The sequence below is a fragment of the Tursiops truncatus genome, chromosome 11, assembly GCF_011762595.2.
Source record: "Tursiops truncatus isolate mTurTru1 chromosome 11, mTurTru1.mat.Y, whole genome shotgun sequence".
Classification (NCBI taxonomy): Eukaryota; Metazoa; Chordata; class Mammalia; order Artiodactyla; family Delphinidae; genus Tursiops; species Tursiops truncatus.
In genome coordinates, this window is record NC_047044.1 from 101385888 (window position 1) to 101405921 (window position 20034).

The following is a 20034-nucleotide window of genomic DNA, read 5'->3' on the forward strand; positions in this document are numbered from 1 at the left end:
GGACGATAATAGCACCTACTTCGTAGAGTTTTTATGAGGGGTAAGTAAATTAATATATTGAGAGCACTTAGAAAATGCTGGCATGTTGTACTATATAAGTATTTGCTGCTATAAAAGAACCAAGTTCCAGAAAGACAGCAAAATTCTGAACTTGTGTGTACATAATAACATAGCTTAAAATATATATAAAGCAAAATGGATAATATTATAATGAGAAATTGGCAAATACCTAATTATAGTGGGGGATGTAAACACACCTCTCAGTAATTAACAGATCAAACAGATAAAACATTGGTAAATACATATACAAGTTTAAACACAAGGTTGATCTAATGGCTGAATGTAGAACTCTACAAAAAATTAGATACACACACAGTTCACAAATGTATGTGCAACATTTATAAAACCTGATCATGTACAGACTATATTCTTTGACCTCAAAGCAATTAGATTAGAACACAGCAACAGAAATATCACCAATCACTCCCCAAACCGTTGGAAAATTTTAAACATTCTTCCAAATAACTCACACAAAAATTAGAAAATACTTAGAATTAAATGATCATGAAAATATTACTTGACAAAATGAACGAGATACAGCCAAAGCAAAACTTAGAGGAAAATGTATAGCCTTAAAATGTTTGTTACAAATGCAGAAAGACTACAAATTAATAAGCTAAGCATTCAAATTAATAAACTGAAGAAAGAACAAGTAAATTCAATGAAAACATAAAGAAGGAAATGTTAAAGATAAAAACAGAAATAAGGGCTTCCCTCGTGGCACAGTGGTTGGGAATCTGCCTGCCAGTGCGGGGGACACGGGTTCGAGCCCTGGTCCGGGAAGATCCCACATGCCGTGGAGCAACTGAGCCCGTGAGCCACAACTGCTGAGCCAGCACGCCACAACTACTGAAGCCCGCACACCTAGAGAAGCCACCGCAATGACAAGCCCGCGTGCAGCAGCAAAGACCCAACGCAGCCAAAAATAAATATAAGTAAAATAAATAAATTTTTTTTAAAAAAACAGAAATAATAAAAACTGATGTTTAGGGCTTCCCTGGTGGCACAGTGGTTGAGAGTCTGCCTGCCGATGCAGGGGACACGGGTTCATGCCCCAGTCCAGGAAGATCCCACATGCCGCGGAGCGGCTTGGCCCGTGAGCCATAGCCGCTGAGCCTGCGTGTCCAGAGCCTGTGCTCCGCAACGGGAGAGGCCACAGCAGTGAGAGGCCCGCGTACCGCAAAAAAAAAAAAACAAAAAAACAAACCCTGATGTTTAAATACACAAAGATCTGACATGATTTATTAAGAAAAAAAGGGAGAAAACATAAATAAAAGCAATAATAGGAATGAAAAAGATGTCTAACTACAGAAACAGATTTTTAATGATGAGAATATTATGAACAATATTACACCACTGTATTTGAAAACTTAGAGAAAAATGGAAAATTCCCTAGAAAAACATGACTTTCCTAAACTAAGTAGAAAAGTCTGAATATACATTTAATTATTAGAGAAATTGAATCAGTAATTAAGTCTCCCCTCCAAAATTTACCAGGTTCAGATGGTTTTGTGTGTTCTACCAATATTCAAGGCACTGAAAATCCCATTTTAAACAAACTGTTCCAAAAATAGGAAAAGATGAAATGTGTCACCATTTTTTATTTTTTTTTAATTTTTATTTATTTATTTATTATTTTTGGCTGTGTTGGGTCTTAGTTTCTGTGCGAGGGCTTTCTCTAGTTGCAGAGAGCGAGGGCCACTCTTCATCGCGGTGCGCGGGCCTCTCACAGTCGCGGCCTCTCTTGTTGCGGAGCACAGGCTCCAGACGCGCAGGCTCAGTAGTTGTGGCTCACGGGCCTAGTTGCTCCGCGGCATGTGGGATCCTCCCAGACCAGGGCTCGAACCCGTGTCCCCTGCATTGGCAGGCAGATTCTCAACCACTGTGCCACCAGGGAAGCCCCGTCACCATTTATTTTATGAGGCTAATACAAAATTGATATCAAAACCAGACAAAGGCAGTAGAAAAAAGTTAAACTGTACAGGCCAGTCTCATTTATGAGCATAAACGAAATTCTAGCTAATGGTAGACAGCGACATATAACATAACCAATTAGGTTTTATCACAGGAATGAAAGGCAGAGTTAAAGATGAAAAGAAAATTTATGAATCTCATTTACCAAATGAACAGTTTAAAGGAGAAAAACATTTATGATCAACTCAATAAATATACAGAAACAAATTGCAACATATATTCATGAATTTAAACAAAACTAAGCAAATCCAATTTTCTTTATCCTAGTAAACAGTAATAGGGCAACAGAGACAGGCTAGACGCCGACTGATCCCATTTCCTTTTCCTCACATTCCCTGTCCTCTTGGGAGTGGCACTGGAACCACGTGCGTGGTCAGTGGACATGAACAGAAGTGCTGACCACCAAGACCACGTCTCACCCAAGTCCCTCCACGTTCATCCACCCTCCCTCCCTCTTTGAAGATGACAGCATCACAAATGGAAGGAGGCTGAATGCCCGAGTCACCACCTGGAGGGAAAGGCCAAGAACAGCACACAGCCCACGGCGGCCTATGAAATGAGCGAGAAATACACATTTGGTTTGTTAAGCCGTACTTTCATATATGTGTTTCTGAGGGCTGTTTTGTCCCATTGGTTTGTATCCCTCCCTCTGCCAAGAGAACACTGTCTTAATTACTGTAACTTTAGAAAAAAGTTTGAAATCTGATAGGACCAAGTCCAAGATGAAGACAGGGATGAACATCCCCGTGACAAGGCAGTTTTTCGTTTATTTCAGGGGCTTAGTAGGTGCGCTACAGGCATTTGTTGAGTGAATAAATGAAGCCAAAAGAGGAAGTTAGAAACACCAAAGGAAACAGCAGACAAGAGGGGACACCCCTCCCCCTGCAGAGAGTGGTCCCAGGATGCTGCGGCTGTGCTGGTAGGGGTATGGCCCAGGGTGGGAGGAGGGAGAGGAGGTTTCTTTTGGGGGGGCGGTGGGAGTTTCAAGCTAGACCCCTCTTCTCTGCCTCTCCAAAAAGAGAAAATGACAGAAGGTTTTTGGATCCAAGAGCTGGAGAAGGCTGGAAGCAAAAGCCTGACAGCTTTGCAGCAGTTCACACCCAGAGACACTCCTCCCACATCCAGCCCCCCAAGAAGCTGCCAGGAGCCCCAGGCAGAGAGCAGGCAGGCGTCCCCGGGCGACCCAGCCTCGCCACACCACGCGGCACGGGGGAAGTGACAGAGAGATTGGGGGGAAAGAACTATTATAGCCAAGATATTTTAAAACTCCGCCCTCAAGGCAGCATCCGGTTGCTACAGCAACCATAGCTCTGCTGGGAGCCCTGACTACCTGCTGGCTCGCCACCTGCCTCAGCCCAGAGGTGTCCTCAGGAGGCCAGAAGCTGCCGCCACCATGGGGACACTGAGAAAGTGCCGGGGTTCGGGACTGGGGACCCAAGTGGGCAGCTGACGGTCCAGTCCTGCTCTAGGCTGATCACTTTACTATGAACACGCACTTACTTCCCGTTCAGAGCGATTCACAGCGTCTTGTCTGTAATCGCTTGGCCGCTTCAAAACACAAAAAGATAACATTTTCACCCAGTCGGACTGAGCAGTGAAGCGGTTGCTTGTGGGTTTTGGTTCCAGGGTCCAGACAAAGCCCCTGAGCAACGAGACCCGTCCGGAGCCAAGTGCCCAGGGCTGCCCTTGGCCCTGCACCTGCGTGATGCTGCTGCAGTCGCCTGCGCTCCTGCACCCTGTCTGGAGGGGCTCCTGCCACCTTCAGGAAACCAGGAGTAAGAAAGGGAGAGAAAGGGCCCCAGAGAGCGGCTGCCAGCCACGGGGCAGAGCCAGGGGCAGGCACACAGACGCTGTCGCCCCGTCCCTTCCACCCGGGCTCCGGCGAGACTCCTCGGCACGTGGCCACACCGGCTGACTTCCCAACTCCTCCCCAGTCACCCCTGTGAGCCTCCTGGGCCCAGGGCAAGCTCGCAGGGCTGTACCCACAACAGCAGCTGCTCCAGGACTCACGGGAAGGGCAGTGGGCTGGCTGAGGGCGGGCAGGGTCCCGGGAGGACATGGCCGAGTAGGAGGCCCAGCTGTCAGCCCAGCCCCTCCATTTCCTAACTGACCTCAGACGCGTGGTCACTACCAGGCGAACCCCACGAAGGCAGGTGTGGTTGCCAATGGCTGGTCGCTGCTGTGGTGCCTGGCATGGGGCCTGGCAGCAAGTGGGTCCTCAGTCAGTGTTTCTGAAAGGAAGGGATCGCTGGCCTGCCTCGTGCCCTCATTTATAAACCGGGGTGGTGAGAACCGTGTCTCCGCGAGGGGCTCTGAGAGGCTCTGACAAACCTTGGACCAGTGATGCCTGTGTAAGGTGCTCTGGGAAAGGCCAGCACGTGCATCACAGGCCTCCAGACCCAGTGGCTCAGTGGCCCAACAGACACGTTCTCTGGGCACTCAGACGGAGAGCGAGTGCAGAGCGCGGTCCCAGGGGCTGAACTGCTGCCCGCCTGCCTGCCGTCCCCTCTACTCGCCTTCCTCACGGACAAGCCCTGATTCTGTTGGCACGATGGTGTGCCCGGGCCCCGCCTCTGGGCCCCGCCTCTGGTCAGCTGGACAGGACTGGAGTCCCCAGCGAGGTGCGCCTTCCGGGAAAGCTCTTTAAGGGAGTCCAGCCCCACCTGCTCTGTCTTCGCCCTCTCCTCCTCTCCCCGTGGAGGCTGGGGCCATGCTGCAGGCGGGCGGGCCGCACACCAGCACGGTGGGCGAGCGGGGGGCTTGAGGCGCCTGCTCCAACGTCCTGACGCTTCGAAAGCATTCAAGCCACTGCGGTCAGGCTTCTGAAACAGGCAGCTGAACAAAATCCCACATGACACAGTGAGGTACCTAAAATAGCTCCTTTGTGGAGTCCACCTCGCCAACGCCAGTCCGCAGACAGGAAGGAGCTGGAGAGCGGAGGGGATCGCCCACGGCTGCATGGCTGTGAGCGGGGAGCTAGGGCCCCAGCCCACCCCCAAGGGACAGAAAGGCGAGAAGCCACATCTGCCTGTGACGTGGGACGCCCCACAGGGCCTGCAAGCGCCCGGCATGGGGGTGTGGGGACTCGAGAAGGAACCAGCGTGGACAGTCCTCAGCGCTCGTATTTTAGCAGAAGACGGGCAATAAGGAGTAAATACAGGTCATGGGGTGATGAGGACCGTGGGGAACATGACGCAGGCCAGCAGAGAGCGCTGTTTGTTTTTGTCTTGTTTTTTGTTTCGTGCTGCACCACACTGCACTGGGATCTTAGTTCCCCAACCAGGGATGGAACCCGTGCCCCCTGAAGCGGAAGCGCGGAGTCTTAACTGCTAGACCGCCAGGGGAGTCCCAGAGCGCTGCTTTTTATAGGAAGTTGAGGGAGTCTCTCCGAGGGGACAATTCCCAGACCCTTAAGAAGGGACAGAGCTTCGCGATGTCAGAAGGAAGGGAACCGCGAGTGCAAGAGGCCCTGAGGCAGGAGGGCACGTGGGGGACCCACGAAACGTGGAGGGGAAAGTGGTGGAACAGGATGGAGGGGAGGCACCCATGCTGTGGTGAGAAGTCACAGGGGGCCTGACCCTCTGAGAGACCAGACCTCCCATCTGACTGGGCCTGTGGGGTAGACCAGTGGGGAGGCTGCCGGGGGCGTTGGGGGCTGGAGGGGCCCTGGCCCGGGTGTTCTGCAGGTGAGGCCGGGCTGCACACGGGGAGGAGCTGCTGTTGTCTGGGGGCGCTGGGGGCGCAGGTGGGCTGGCCCAGCCCTGGCGCTCAAGGGCAGGGCACCGCTCGCCTCTCCCTGGAGCCCAGTTGCTGCCCAGGGACAAGGGTTTGGAGAGGGGAGGGAGCAGCTGGCCGGTGCTGCTGGGGTCAGACGGGGCTGTGCTGAAGGGTCTCACCGGGCCACCACAACAGGGAGAAGTACGAGACACACGGGTTCAGAGCCGCCAGAGGAAAAGCTCCTTTCTTTCCACGTCAAGGAAGCGGCTAAGTCAATGGCAGGCCTCGGGGCTCGCGGCCCAGACTGCGGTGTGCTGGGGTCAGCGCTCACGGGACTGAAATGCCACCAGCGCCTGGGCCTCAAGGTCACCCACCCCGCCAGCCCACGAGCCTTCCTCCACAGGACTTTTTAGTACATTCCAGACAGAGCTTCACAAGAGACAGCAAAATGAATATTTATTACAATTATTTTAACTTAAAAAAATAAGTCCAAAGTCTCTGGGCAATAAGCTAAACTCCCATAAAAAGTAGTGTCTAAGAGTGAGTTACAGCCTGTGCTGGCAGCGGGCAGAGGCGGCACCGCCTCCTCTTCTGCAGAAGACCCCCCAGAGTGAGGACGAGCCTGGGGTCAGGCTGCCAGCACAGGCAGACAGGAACCAGCCTAGAAAAATCTGAGGCGGATACCCAAATGCTACCCCGGGAACAATCGTGCGGCCCCGCCCAGGAGGAGCGAGAGTGTCACCATGCTGGCCGGGAGGCGGGGAGGCGGTGGGCAGGGGGCAGCCAGCGGGCCCACCTCCCTCCCTGCTACAGAGCCCAGCCCTCCTTGCCGAGGACCAGCCGCACGGCCTCGTGCACGTCGCTCACCACGTGGGCCGCCTGCAGGAGCCCCGGGTTGAAGCCAAGGTCCCGGTGCCCGTGGAACGGAGGCCCCTCGCCCCCCAGGGCGGGAGCGGCGGGCCCCCAGGCCCGGGGGCTGTACACGCCGGTGCACACCAGGATGGAGGCGCAGCTCCGGGCCGCCCCCTCCCGCCTTGTCTGCAGGTGCTGGTGGAACAGGTTGGCCCCATAGATGTCGGACATGGGGTTGTCACTGGGGAGAGAAGGCACAGTTCAGTGCGCTGGTGGAGGTGCAGGGACGGCAGGGGGTTGGGGAGAGGGGTGGCCCACAGGTGACCACTGGGGGAGGGGGGCGCGTCTCTGGGGACGGAAGGGCGGGGACACGGGGGCGGGGTTGAGCACTGGGGGAGGGGGGCGCGTCTTGGGCATGGAGGGGCGGGGACACAGGGGCCCGCGGGTGACCACTGCGGGGGGGGGGGGGGGGGGGGGCGCGTCGCAGGGGTTGGAGGAGGGGTGCGGGGCTCACCCCACGGCGTAGAGACTCCGGATCGGGGCCGCCCAGCCCCGCCGCGCCGCCTGCCTGGCGAGCAGGCCCTCCGCGTACTGGTAGGTGAGGAGGCTGGGCTTGCCCATTAGGCCCGCGTAGCAGAGCTCTCTGCCCGTCACCTTCCGGTAAACGGCCTCCAGGCACAGCAGGAAGGTGCCGTGGCCGAACCTGCCAGAGGAAAAGCGGCGCTCGGTCCCCTCCCCGGGCCCCAAGGCTCAGGCATGCCCTGTGTGCCACCCTCTCGCGGTGGCACAGAGCACGGTGACAGGGCAAAGCGGATCACTTCCGGTGAGAGGCCGCCACGCTTAGGATGTGCATCAATGGCCTGCGACTCTGACAACGTCTACTGAGCGCTGTCCCAGCGCTGGACATGGCAGGCACATCACGTTCAACCCTCAGAAAAACCCGATGAGGTGGCGTTCATTCTCCTCATTGCACAGGTGAGAAAACTGAGGCCCAGAGATGGAGTAGCCTGCCCAAGGTGTGGAGCTGGAACCAGAGACCCAGCTTCAATTCTGCCTTAGACTTGGGCAGAATACTGGCTGGCATCCCACCTCACTCCTCAGTGCCAATTTCACTGAGCACACTGCCACCGAGTGTCAGAAAGCACCCTCCCTGCCCCCACTGCAGCTAAGTGTATGGCCAGTGACTAAGCTACAGCCTAAGAGTCAATGAAATCACAAGTGCTGGACTACCCTCCTGGAAAGGAGCCTGGAAACTGGGGAGGGGGTGCTCTTCTCTACCCTCCCCATACTCCCTCCTGCTGACTGGAATGCTGACACGATGGCTGGAGATCAGGCAGCCCTTTGGATTACATAGTAAAGGGCTAAGGTGCCTGTGTCCCTGATGGGTGGACTTTTTCACAATAACAAACTTCCATCTCGTTTAAGATTCTTTTCTTTTGGGTTTTCATCCCTTGCTGCTAAATCAAATCCTATTGGATACGGTTCAGTATCTTGAAGTTACATTTCAGTGTCACTTATGCATATACTGAATTCTACTTTCAATTTTGAAATTATTGAATGAAAAAGTGATCTCAAATCTGCTACATAACCAACCCCCTTCACCTAGTGTCAGCAAACCCGAACTCTAGGAAGAATGTTCCAGAAAAAAGACCTGACCTCGAGCTGCAGAAATGCACTTGAGAGAGAACACGGTGATCCCCACCTCCTTGGGCTCAGTGCTGGGCCCTCAGGCCCTCAGTGGCGGATCCACCACACAGCTCGCTGGGAGGCAGGGCAGGGGGAGAAACTCCAGGCTTTGGCCTCGCAGGCAAGAGCAGCCACATGGCACCGGCAGCTGCCCCTCCAGGAAGGCAACCTGAGGGCCAGCAAAACGGCAGCCTGTGCTGTGCTCAGTGCCGGGCGGACGGGGTGGGGGCCTGCCTGGAGCCTGAGGGCCTCTGAGGAAGTGACTGCTCCAGGGGCCTCGGAATCACGCCTACTCTCCCCTCCCCAATGTCTTATGGGCAGAAGGAAACAAAGAAGTGAAAGAGCCAGCACCACAGGGTGAAGGCAGCGAGGGAAGGGCAGCTGGATAACAGGAACTGAGCATCACTTGGGTTCCTCTAGCCAGAAGAAGCACGTCCTGTTAGACTCTGTCGGGGCCGGGGGTTAAGACCATCTCGATCCACCTTCCGTGCTCACTGAGTGGTAGTTTTCGTTTATCAATCAGTATGTGAAGTGACCCTGGAGACCGCTCCCAGAGGCCAGGTTACCATGGCAACTCCAGGGCCTAGAGGAGGGGTCTGAGCCCAGAGCACTGGGGCGGCTCGAGGCGCCGTCAGCAGGACTGCCCAGGAGGCAGCTGGAGGTGGCCCCCAGGGCCAAGGCAGGGACCCCGAGTCCTCACCTGGGCATCTTGGCTTCGGCCATCCAGAGGAGGTCCGTGTTGCTGGCCAGGACAGGGAGGTGGGGATAGGGGGCCATCGCCAGACCGGTGCCGGGGTTCCCATCGCTGAGGAGGATGTCCATGATCAGCTGCAGGCTCGTCTCCCAGCGCACGGGCTCCCCAAGGAGAAGCACCCCTGCAGAGTGGGGGTGGGGTGAGCCGGGCGTGGAAGGGCCTCGGGAGGCCTGGGGTGCACGGCCCCGCTGGGGGCGTGGGTCCCAGGAGGTGGACGAAGCCGAGCCCAGGAGGAGCTCCCGAGGGCTCCTCAGTGTGTCCACCAGGACGTCCTGAGGGTTAGAGGCAGAGAAGCAGCAGCCCCTGCTGACCGACGCCCTGCACAGCACCCCACCCGCCCGGCCACGTCCCCCAAGCCCCAGGGGTCACTCGGCCACATGGCGGGGAGACGGGGTCACAGGCCTGACGCTGTCCACGTCCCTCTGGGACTGTGGGCCAGTTCTCACCATGTCTAAGCTTCCTCAGCTACATGAGGACAACACCCACGCTGGGAGGAGGATACAATGAGACCTGACAGATCACGGAAGCCATGCTGCACACGCGTCAGCAAGGCCAGCTGCAAGACTGGGGAGCTGGGCCAGACCGTGGCCCCAGTGCGCAGGCCACCCCCGGGACATGTTTCACCTGTCACAAGGACTGACACTACTGGGGAGGCCCGGGAGAAGACTGGGATGCAAGAGGCTCAGGACATTCTGCAGAGTCAAAACCTTCCCCACGTCTATTAATAGCTGACACTCACACAGGAGAACAACTTGCTTGTAATTAACTGAGCCGAAACCCTAATTCTATTCCACACAAAGTATTTTTTGCTAGACTTTTCATAAGCACTGATTTTTCCAAAAATACAACTATCATGTTAGTCAAGAGAAGACGTACTTTATTTTTTCACAACTTTGCCAAGAGCTATTCCCCATTTTGGAAAACCGCATCACCAGTGACAACACTGCTCCTAATTTCTGAGTCACCAATGAAACACACCTGTAAACACACTGCATTGGTAGCTGTAACGTTCATGGGGATTCTACTTTTGGTATAATCATTTCACTACTTAATTATGCCTTCCTGGATAATTACTACATATTGAAATGCAGATGACCTTACTAAAAAACGTTTCCTTTTATTTCTCCCTATTACAATTAGGGCTTTACCATGAATTAATTAATTTTTAATATTTGCGTATAGGAAAGCATTCATTTAGGGTAGTAAAGGGGACATTACAATATTTTTGTTACCCAGGGAGAACTGGACTTAATAGGGCTGAGAAACACCGCACCAGACTTCCTTAGGTAGCTTTTTTCCACACTTAGGTTTTCCTGGAACAACAGGGCAAGTGACGCGGGGAAGGAAAGCTTAGCAGCTAATGTCTCAGAGGCAGTGACCGGCAGACCCGAGACCAGAGCCCAGGAGATCCAGCGCCCAACGTCCCAGCCACACCACCCGGCTGCAGAGCCTGCGGGGACAGCCCGCCCACATCACGCAGGGACCTCATTACCTTCGATCGCAGGGAAGTCGTTCCTTGGGAGGGGCTGCGAGAGACAAAGAGCAAGCCCGTCAATGCCACGGTCACCTTCCACACCCGGTTTCCAAGGGGTGGGAGGAGAGACACGTGCCTGACAGACGGAAGACCCTTCGGTCTAGCTCAGGCCGAGGAGAAAGGGACAGGACCGAGGGCAGAGGTCCTCGGGGACAGGAGGAAAGCGCGCTCTGGCCGGCCACACCCCAGGCCAGCGGGCACCAAGCGTGTAGGTCAGCCAGGGGACGGCTGCTCAGCTGTCCTCCTCCAGCAAGGACAGGAGGTGAGAGTCTGGAATCAGGTGGCAGAGGACGAGGTGAGCCCAGGAAGGGACGGGAGCTTGACATCACTCAGGAGGCAGGGCCATCACTGGACCACGGCCTGGGGGCCCATTCCTTCTAGGAACAGCTCCCCTGCCCTCGGCTCTGCCAGTAACCAGCGGAGACCTGGGGCGAGCCGCGGCAGGGGGCTCCTGGGCAGGGGGCGGGGCTGTCTCTGCGCTGCTCTGAGAGCCATGCCAACTCTGGCACCTGGTTCTGCACATAACGTGCGCAGCTCAAAGGTGGGGGAGCCCTCGGAAAGCTCGGTGGGGGGGGGACTAGAGTTACACAGACAAACAAAAGCAGGCCTGTCTGTTTATAACTGCAGTTCATCAAACTTTGACATGCACTGACTTCGAACAGGCGGTGACAGACACTCTGTGATAGACACAGAGTTCACGCAGGGAAGAAGGGGGCGAAGGGGCATCAGGAGACGGGCGGTCACCCTAGAGGGTCAACGAGAGGCCCCGTGATGGCTGGTCGGAAAAGATAAGGTTCAAATGTGAGCCAAACCCAAAGGACCCCGAGCAGACGCTCAAGCCGCCAGTGCTTTCACAGGAAGCCACTTGCCACCAGGCCAGCCCTCTGTAAGGAGCTCCAGGACAGCAGAGCAGCGATTAACTTAACACCAGCGGTTCTCCAAGCAACTAGGAAAGCTGGTAAATCACAAAACTACCACCTGGAGGGGACACGAGGGCTCTGGAGAGAGGGGACAGCCCTGCTCACCACCCCCGACAACGTGTGTCCGGGAACAAAGGCCTCGGCCAGATGTGCCCTGCCCTCCGAGAAGGCAGCTCGGAGAGGGAAGGGCTGCAGGGTCAGCGGGGAGGCCCGAGCGTGTCCCATTACCGCGGTCTTGGGCCGCCGCTGCAGATCCACCATGTCCAGCACAGGGAAGGCCGCCCGCAGCTCGTCCACTGTGACCACGTGCTTGAAGCCCAGTCTGGAAGGAGGTCAGGAAGCAAAGCTGCCCAGTGCCGGGGAGACGCCTTTAAAGTGAGGGACCCACCGCAGCCCACATCAACCCCACCCGCCCGGACCCCAGACGGAGCCCCGTGAGGCCAGTGCCGACCAGGAGCGCTGCAGGCAGGCATGGGCGCAGGCGGTGGGGACACCCGGGGGCTTGGCCGACTCTGGGCACCGCCCGTGCAAAGGCTCACAGGAAGCCCCATCCTCAAGCTCACGCTGGCCCAGGGCCACGAGAACCAGGGCTCTGAGGACAGTTCAGAGGAGACTCCTTGGCGGGGAGGAAGCCGAGCAGGGTCTGGAGAAGCCAGACCGGAGCTAAATCTGGACGATGGACCCAATTCAGCCAGAAGGGAGGCCGTGGGGAGCACGCCCGCTGCAGCCTTACCCTCCAACACCTGCCGCCGTGTTCCTGTCCTCAGACCCCACTGGCAGTCTTAACTGGACGCAGGTTCAGATCACCTCAAAACACATCTCCCCAGAATGATGCTTCCGTCAGCAATACGACCGCACAGACCCGTGCTCCTCAGCGTTCACGTCTGAGGCTCCCGAGCCCAGCGCTGTCCTTCTGGCCCCCCTCCCGACCCGACCCCATCCCGGCCTCCTGCTCCGGGCATCCTCCCAGCCTCCTCTCGGCAGGCTCCCCAGCTACGCCCCCTCCTGCGGCACAGCCAGCCCCCATGAAGCCACAGGGGACCCCCGCCCCAGGGTGGACCCCCCCGCATCTGTGACACTCGGACCCACTCTGCTCTTCCCAGCCTCTGGCCACACGCCGTCCTAAGCACGCCTGCACGGCTCCTGGTGTGTCACTCCGCCACCTCAAGCAGGAGCCCTGGTGAAGCACTAGCCGTGTGCTGCTCTGGCCCCGAGCACGCGGCCACGCACAGGCGGTGCTCAGCCCCCTTGGTTTGCGGAAGCAGCAGAGGAACGAGCCGCTTCAGAGCAGGGACACGTTCTCACTGAGCACACGCCCGGGGCTGAGCTCCCTGCAGACACGCTCAGGGAGCCGTGGGTCCCAAACCGAACCACAGAACCACCTGGGTTCTCAGACCCCGTGAGTCAGGCTCTGCAGGGAACGGGCAGGAATCTGCTCTGTGAGCTGCCCAGCAGGCCCCGAGGCGGTGGGCTGGCTTCCAGGAACCCCCGGGGAACCAGGGCTGGCCACCCTGGGAGGTGCCCTCCCTCCCTCCCTCCCACGGGCGCCCAGAGCTCCTGACCCCGGTCCTTTCAGCCGGGCAAGGACAGCAGAGCAGGAAGCAGCAAAAGGATACGCTCGGGCGTTTTCCACCAGGGGCCCCTGCCCAGACACCAGCATCCGCTTGTCGTGATGCTGCGAGAAGAGCTTCATGGGGCTGTGGGACAGTATCACCTGGTCGGGCTCCACCTGCAGGGCCGCCGAGAGATGGAGAGCAGAGGACACGCATGTGAGGGCAGCAGCAGGGAGCTGGCTCCCTGGCCCAGGAAGGAGAAACCTGCCCAGAAGGGGGGCCCAACCCTTCCAGAACTACCCCAACAGGTATGAGGGGACCCGGACACCAGAGCCCACAGGAGATGTGGCCACCATGGGCCCCACCGGCCCAGCTCCCAACACCCCGATTTCTCAGCCCGACGGGAACCACAGGGTTCGTGCATGAGCTCAGACCCGCCTCCACCTCTGACTATTTTCAGCTCTACGTGAAGACCTGGCTTTTCAGCATTTATGCTCATGGCAACTGCGCAGCCCCACTGTCCAGACACCAGGGTAGGAACCGGTCTCCTCCCCAGCAGTGTCTCCCAGCCGATCGGCATGGGATCTACTCTCTCGGTTCCAAAGGGCTCCTTCCAAGAACCAAAGCCACTGCCAACAAAGAACGTGTCAATGTGGGGACGGTGGGAGCCGCAGGGGGTGACGAGGGACAGAGCTCGTTGAGCTGTCATCTTACTTATGAGGAACAAGGGCTGTACTGCAGAGTCCCACCTGGTGCACGGGGATTTAGAAACACACGTCCCTGAGGCCAGGAGGAAAGATGGAAACGGCCAAGTCCACAGGTGGGATTTCTGTGCTCAACGTGTACATTTTCATAAAAAATGACCCTGATGATGAGGCGCTACCCTCTGAGTTCGGCCTTGAACTTCGGGTTATTTTTCCAGCAGGAAGATGCGTACCGGGCTCATCCATATTGTCCCCCCACAGGGCAGGCGACACAGGGCTGGAGAGGGGGCTCCATGGGAACCAGGTCCTCAGCCTCCTGTCTCCAGCCGCTCCTTACCTGGAAGCCCAGCAGGGCTGACAGCTCCTGGGCTTTGCTGCACTGTAAGATGTTCCCCGCGTTCGTGACAAAGACCACGGGCACCCGCAGCTGCCCCTGGGGGTCCACGAGCCTGCGGAAGGCCTCCCTCGCAGCGGGGATGACCTGGTGGCCCCGAACCAGCACCCCATCGATGTCCAACAGGAACCCGAAGGTGGGAGGGCTCTGCACGGAGGGGAGACGAGAACGGCCCCTGAGTCGAGGCAGAGGGGACGGGGGAGCCTCATCCCCACCCCCGGGCCGGCCCGGGCCTCGAACGCAAGGTGAGGACTCGGGGTTGCCGACAGGGCAAATCCATCTGCAACAAAGAATTAAGCCTTTTCAGGTATTTTTAAGCATATAACTATTTTGTTCAAGTTATTTTTGCATAATTAATAAAAAGGAATGTTTTTAATTGGCAAATAGAGAAATTCAGAAACAAGCCGAGCACTTTAAAGCAACCGACCAGTATTTCCTTTCATCTCCTTTCTCTATTCTTACGTTTGTCACGCGGCTATGACTGCACCTTATACGTACAATTTTGCATCTTGTTTTTTTTTTGCTTGACATGAAGCATTTTTATCTGTTACAACAGTCTTCATAACCATCTTTTAGAATTTTGTTTTATCGTAACAACACACACAGAGTTTTTTTAAAAAAACACTCAATTGCTACAGACGATACAGAAAAAGAAATTTTAAGTTTCTTGCTTCCACTTCTGCCCAGTACCATCCCTTCTTGTGTATTTTCCAGAAACTTTTCATGGATGGTTCTACTTTCTTACCTTTTAGCTAACACACAAATGGTACTGTGTTGTGCTTTCTTTTCCGTCTTGCTTTTTCTCGTTGGTATCCCTTGGTTATCTTTCCATATTGATACACGCAGACCTACCACCTACACACGTTTCTGGCTACATAATACCCTGAGTGAATACTCCGCTAACATTAGGTTTCCCCTGTTTCAGACATTTAGGTTTTTCCACATTTCTGCGACTACAAATTATGCTATAAGGAACTCTTCATGCTTACTGATTTTTCCATATTATGGACTTTTCCTTAAGCTAGATTCTTTTTTTTTTAATTTATTTATTTTTGGCTGCGTTGGGTCTTTGTTGCTGCACGTGGGCTCTCTCTAGTTGTGGCGAGCAGGGGCTAGTCTTCGTTGTGGTGTGCGGACTTCTCATTGCAGTGGCTTCTCTTGTTGCGGAGCACGGGCTCTAGGCACGTGGGCTCAGTAGTTGTGGTTCGCGGGCTCTAGAGCGCAGGCTCAGTAGTTGTGGCGCACGGGCTTAGCTGCTCCGCGGCATGTGGGACCTTCCAAGACCAGGGCTCGAACCCGTGTCCCCTGCACTGGCAGGTGGCTTGTTAACCACTGCGCCACCAGGGAAGCCCTTTTAAACTAGATTCTTAAAAGCAAGAGTAATAAGCCAAAAAAGTGCAAACATTACAATGACATAACACCTACTGACAAGTTGTTTTCCAAAACAGTATCAACTCACATGGACCCTGGTACCCTTGCCAAGGATGATTTTCACAGTATCAAAGAGTTTAAGTATCAAACATCTTGTTAATTTCAAAGTTTAAAGAAGTGATTATCTCCTCTCAATCTGCATTTCTTGGATTTACAAAGTTGAACGCTATCCTTTTTAAAAATTCATCCCATTTCTTATTTTATGAACCGTTAACATACACGATGTTTTTCAGTTGTCAGAAAAATCCAACCTAACCTGTTTGTCATTTTCCTTTTGTTGGCGCCAGCTAAGTCAAGCCACTTTCATCGCACACACATTGTACTTATGTTCAAAATACCCTTATTTTCCTAAAGGTACACACAGAAGAATTTAGGGTTCAAAGGACAAGAAATCAGGGATTTGTTTTAAAATCTTAGAGCCACACAAAAAAAAAGTGTGGGGGGGAGATAAGCAAAGCAAGTGCGGCAAAATGTTAATAACTGCTGAATCTGGAAGATGGGTTTTAGAGTTCATAATATTGTTCTTAGATTTTTGACAATTACATAGTTAAAAAAATAAAACAGCTTGTTTGTGCTGATGGCTGCCAAAGTTAACCGTACAGTTTTACTGGTCTTAGTGACCATATCCTAAATAGTCACAAGATTTGCTCCCTTAGACATAAGAACACACAGACCCTGCTACTTAGAACAAGGAAGTCTCAGGACAATTTAGCAATACCCCCAACGCTCCCTCATCTGTTGGACAATTTAGCAATACCCCCGACGCTCCCTCATCTGTTGGACAATTTAGCAATATCCCCGACGCTCCTTCATCTGTTGGACAATTTAGCAATATCCCCGACGCTCCCACCTCTGTTGGACAATTTAGCAATATCCCTGATGCTCCCTCATCTGTTGGACAATTTAGCAATATCCCTGATGCTCCCTCATCTGTTGGACAATTTAGCAATATCCCTGATGCTCCCTCATCTGTTGGACAATTTAGCAATATCCCTGATGCTCCCTCATCTGTTGGACAATTTAGCAATATCCCTGATGCTCCCTCATCTGTTGGACAATTTAGCAATATCCCCGACGCTCCCTCATCTGTTCTGTGCAGTGTGTAACCACGACCCCCAACCCCTCAGGTGAGTGCACACAGAGAACCAGGCACCCAGCCACCTAGAAATGAAAGGCCCCCAGTAATTGTTAACAAACATGCCACATTCGTGTGAGATGTTAGCAAGAGGGGAAACAGGGGGAGGGGTGGTATGTGGGGCTTCTCTACACTTTCTGCTGAGCTTTCCTGAAAACCTAAAACTGCTTTAAAAGAATAACATCTATTAAATATTTTTTTGAGTGAAGGCACCTCGAGAAAAGGACATAGGGTTAGGTTTTTTTCTTTTCATTCTTTTTTTTTCTTTTCATTCTCTTCTGTATCTGTATTTTGATTTTTCTTCTTTCTCACTTCATGTTTTTTTAAACTAGTCCTGGGATTTATGCAGATCTTCTAATTAAAGTTCATATTTGTGGCAGTGATAAAATGTGTGGATTTTTACTAAATATAAAATAAACAAAAAGGACCTACTGTATAGCACAGGGAACTATACTCAATGTCTTGTAATAACCTATAATGGAAAAGAATCTGAAAAAGAATATATATGTATAACTGAATCACTGTGCTGTATACCTGAAACTAACACAACACTGTAAATCAACTATACATGAATTTTTAAAAGTGCAGCCTTAGGAATTCCCTGGTGGTCCAGTGAATTAGAACTCCGTGCTTTCACTGCCGAGGGCCTGGGTTCAATCGCGGATTGGGGAACTAAGATCCCACAAGACGCATGGCGTGGCCAAAAAAAAATTTAAATTTTAAAAAAAGAAGTGTTGGGCTTCCCTGGTGGCGCAGTGGCTGAGAGTCCACCTGCCGATGCAGGGGACATGGGTTCGTGCCCCAGTCCGGGGGGATCCCACATGCCGCAGAGCGGCTAAGCCCATGAGCCATGGCCGCTGGGCCTGCGCGTCCGGAGCCTGTGCTCCACAGCGGGAGAGGCCACAACAGTGAGGGGCCCGTGTACCGCAAAAAAAAAAAAAAAAAAAAAAAAAAAAAAAGAAGTGTGGGGGCTTCCCTGGTGGTGCAGTGGTTGAGAGTCCACCTGCCGATGCAGGAGACACAGGTTCGTGCCCCGGTCCGGGAAGATCCCATATGCCGCGGAGCGGCTGGGCCCGTGAGCCATGGCCACTGAGCCTGTGCGTCCGGAGCCTGTGCTCCGCAACGGGAGAGGCCACAATGGTGAGAGGCCCGCGTACCGCAAAAAACAAAAAAAAAGAAAACAAAAAAGAAGTGTGGTCTTCAGATTAGTTTTAAATGAAGGGACCACTAAGATGTTCCTTGTGTTTTTGCTTCTTATCTGGAACTGGCTGGTGTGCTTCCAACAACAGCATCACAATTACCGTCCAGCACACTGTCCACTCCAACCAGCTCCATGTTTGTAAGAATTTACTACATGCGGTGACTGTGCAAAGCACTGCACCCACATCACACAAAGTACCCCAAGTACCTCTAGCAAAAACACTGCAAGGTAAGGACCAACCCTGGTACACACACGGGGAAAGCCAGGCTTAGAAAGCTAAGTACTGTGGACCCTAGAACAACACAGGTTTAATCTGTGCAGATCCACTCACAGGCGGATATTTTCCAATAAAGATACAGTCGGCCCTCGGTAACCCCGGGCTCCTCACGTGTGGTTTCAACCAACTGCTGATCGCAAACCTCACACACCATGGCGGTTGGTGGATCCGCGGGTGCCGGTTCCGCGGATGCCGAGTCCGCGGAAGCAGGGTCGGCTGTGGGACTCGAGCACCCGCGGGTTTAGGGGTCCCCTGCGGACACTGAGGGGCAGCGGCACTTTGCCTTAAGTCAAACAGGCAGTAAGCGGCCCGGGCAGCACTGATCCCTTAGCCGGTGCCGCATCCTTTCTTCCCTCCTCCTACTCTCTCCACCGGGAAAGTCCGGAAAGTCAGGACCCGCGGGGCGGGGGCCGCAGAGTCCTCCTGGATCACATCCCGGCGGGCGAGTCACGGGGTCCCGCGTCCCCGCCCCCCGGTCGCCCCCGCGAGCGACGGGGTCACGCCTCGCCCCCGGGCTCTGTGGACGGAGCCCCGGGGAGCCAGGGACCCGCGCGGCGGGGCCCCAGGGGACGTGATGTCACCACACGCGGGCAGAGCGGGGGGAGTGACGTCCGGAGGCCGGACACCCTGCTCCGAGCCCGGCCCGCGAGGCCTCACGGCCTCCCGCCGCCGCCCCGCACTCTCCGCCCTCACCTGCGAGCCGCTCGCGAAACGGCGGCCCCCGAACCCCGTGGCCGAGCGCGCCGCCCGCCGCCACAGTCCGGGTGCCCACCGCGCCGCCGCCTCGCCGAGGGCAGCCATGGGCCGCCTCCTGCGCGCACCGCACACGCCTGACCGCCGCTCAGCCAATCACGGACCGGTGGCGCCCGGGGCACCTCGGGAGCTGTAGTCCCGCCTCCGTGTCTGGGGTGGGGTGGGGCGTGGGGCATCTCGGGAGCAAAACAAACTCCGTTTTGTTCCGCCTCCGTCTTTGGGTTTTATCCGATAACTGAAAGTTTGTACTTCTTTTTTTTTTTTAATTTATTTATTATTTATTTATTTATTTTTGGCTACATTGGTTCTTCGTTGCTGCACGTGGGCTTTCTATAGTTGCTGTGAGCGGGGAATACTCTTCGTTGCGGTGCGCGGGCTTCTCATTGCCGTGGCGTCTCTTGGTGCGGAGCACGGGCTCTAGGCACGTGGGCTTCAGTAGTTGCGTCACGCAGGCTCAGTAGTTGTGGCGCACGGGCTTAATTGCTCCGTGGCATGTGGGATCTTCCTGGACCAGGGATCAAACCCGTGTGCCCTGCGTTGGCAGGTGGATTCTCAATCACTGAGCCACCAGGGAAGCCCAGTTTGTACTTTTTGACCCCTTCACGCACTTCGCCAACCTCACCCCCCACCTCTGGCAACCACCAATTTTGTCCTCTGGATCTATGAGCTTGGCTAGTTTGTTTCTTAGATTCCAAATGCAAGTGAACTTATACAGTATTTGTTTTTCTCTGGCTTATTTCTCTAAGTGTAATACGCTCAAGGTCCATCCTCATTGCTGCAAAGGGCAGCATTTCCTTTTTGTGGCTGAATAATATTGTTTTTTATATATATAATATATTTATAATGATATATAATATTTTATAATTTTAAACTTATAATTTTTATAATATTATCTTGTGACTGAATACTATATATTATATATTATATGTATATATATCACATCTTCTTTGTCCATTCAACCACTGAGGGGCACTTAGGTGGCTTCTATATCTTGGCTATTGTGAATAATGCAGCAATGAACATAGAGGTGCATATATCTTTTCAAGTTAGCGTTTTCGTTTTCTTTGGGTAAATACCCGAAAGTAGAAT

General features: G+C 54.2%; 1 protein-coding gene across 2 annotated transcripts; it reads right to left on the reverse strand.

Annotated features, from left to right (window-relative positions):
• Nucleotides 1-6190: 6190 nt before the first annotated feature.
• On the reverse strand, nt 6191-19041 carry HDHD5 (haloacid dehalogenase like hydrolase domain containing 5). Of its 2 annotated transcripts, none has more exons than XM_033867272.2 (8): nt 18886-19041; nt 14092-14295; nt 13114-13226; nt 11726-11819; nt 10536-10569; nt 8990-9164; nt 7118-7306; nt 6191-6844 (listed from the first exon to the last, which is right to left on the reverse strand). In XM_033867272.2, exons 1-8 carry the CDS (start codon nt 18991-18993, stop codon nt 6559-6561), a joined length of 1203 nt encoding a protein of 400 aa, XP_033723163.1. In that variant the 5' UTR covers nt 18994-19041; the 3' UTR covers nt 6191-6558. The 2 variants fall into 2 exon arrangements, with proteins under 2 accessions (XP_033723163.1, XP_073645298.1); XM_073789197.1 differs by lacking the exon at nt 18886-19041 and adding an exon at nt 18344-18779.
• Between the last annotated feature and the right edge of the window lie 993 nt (nt 19042-20034).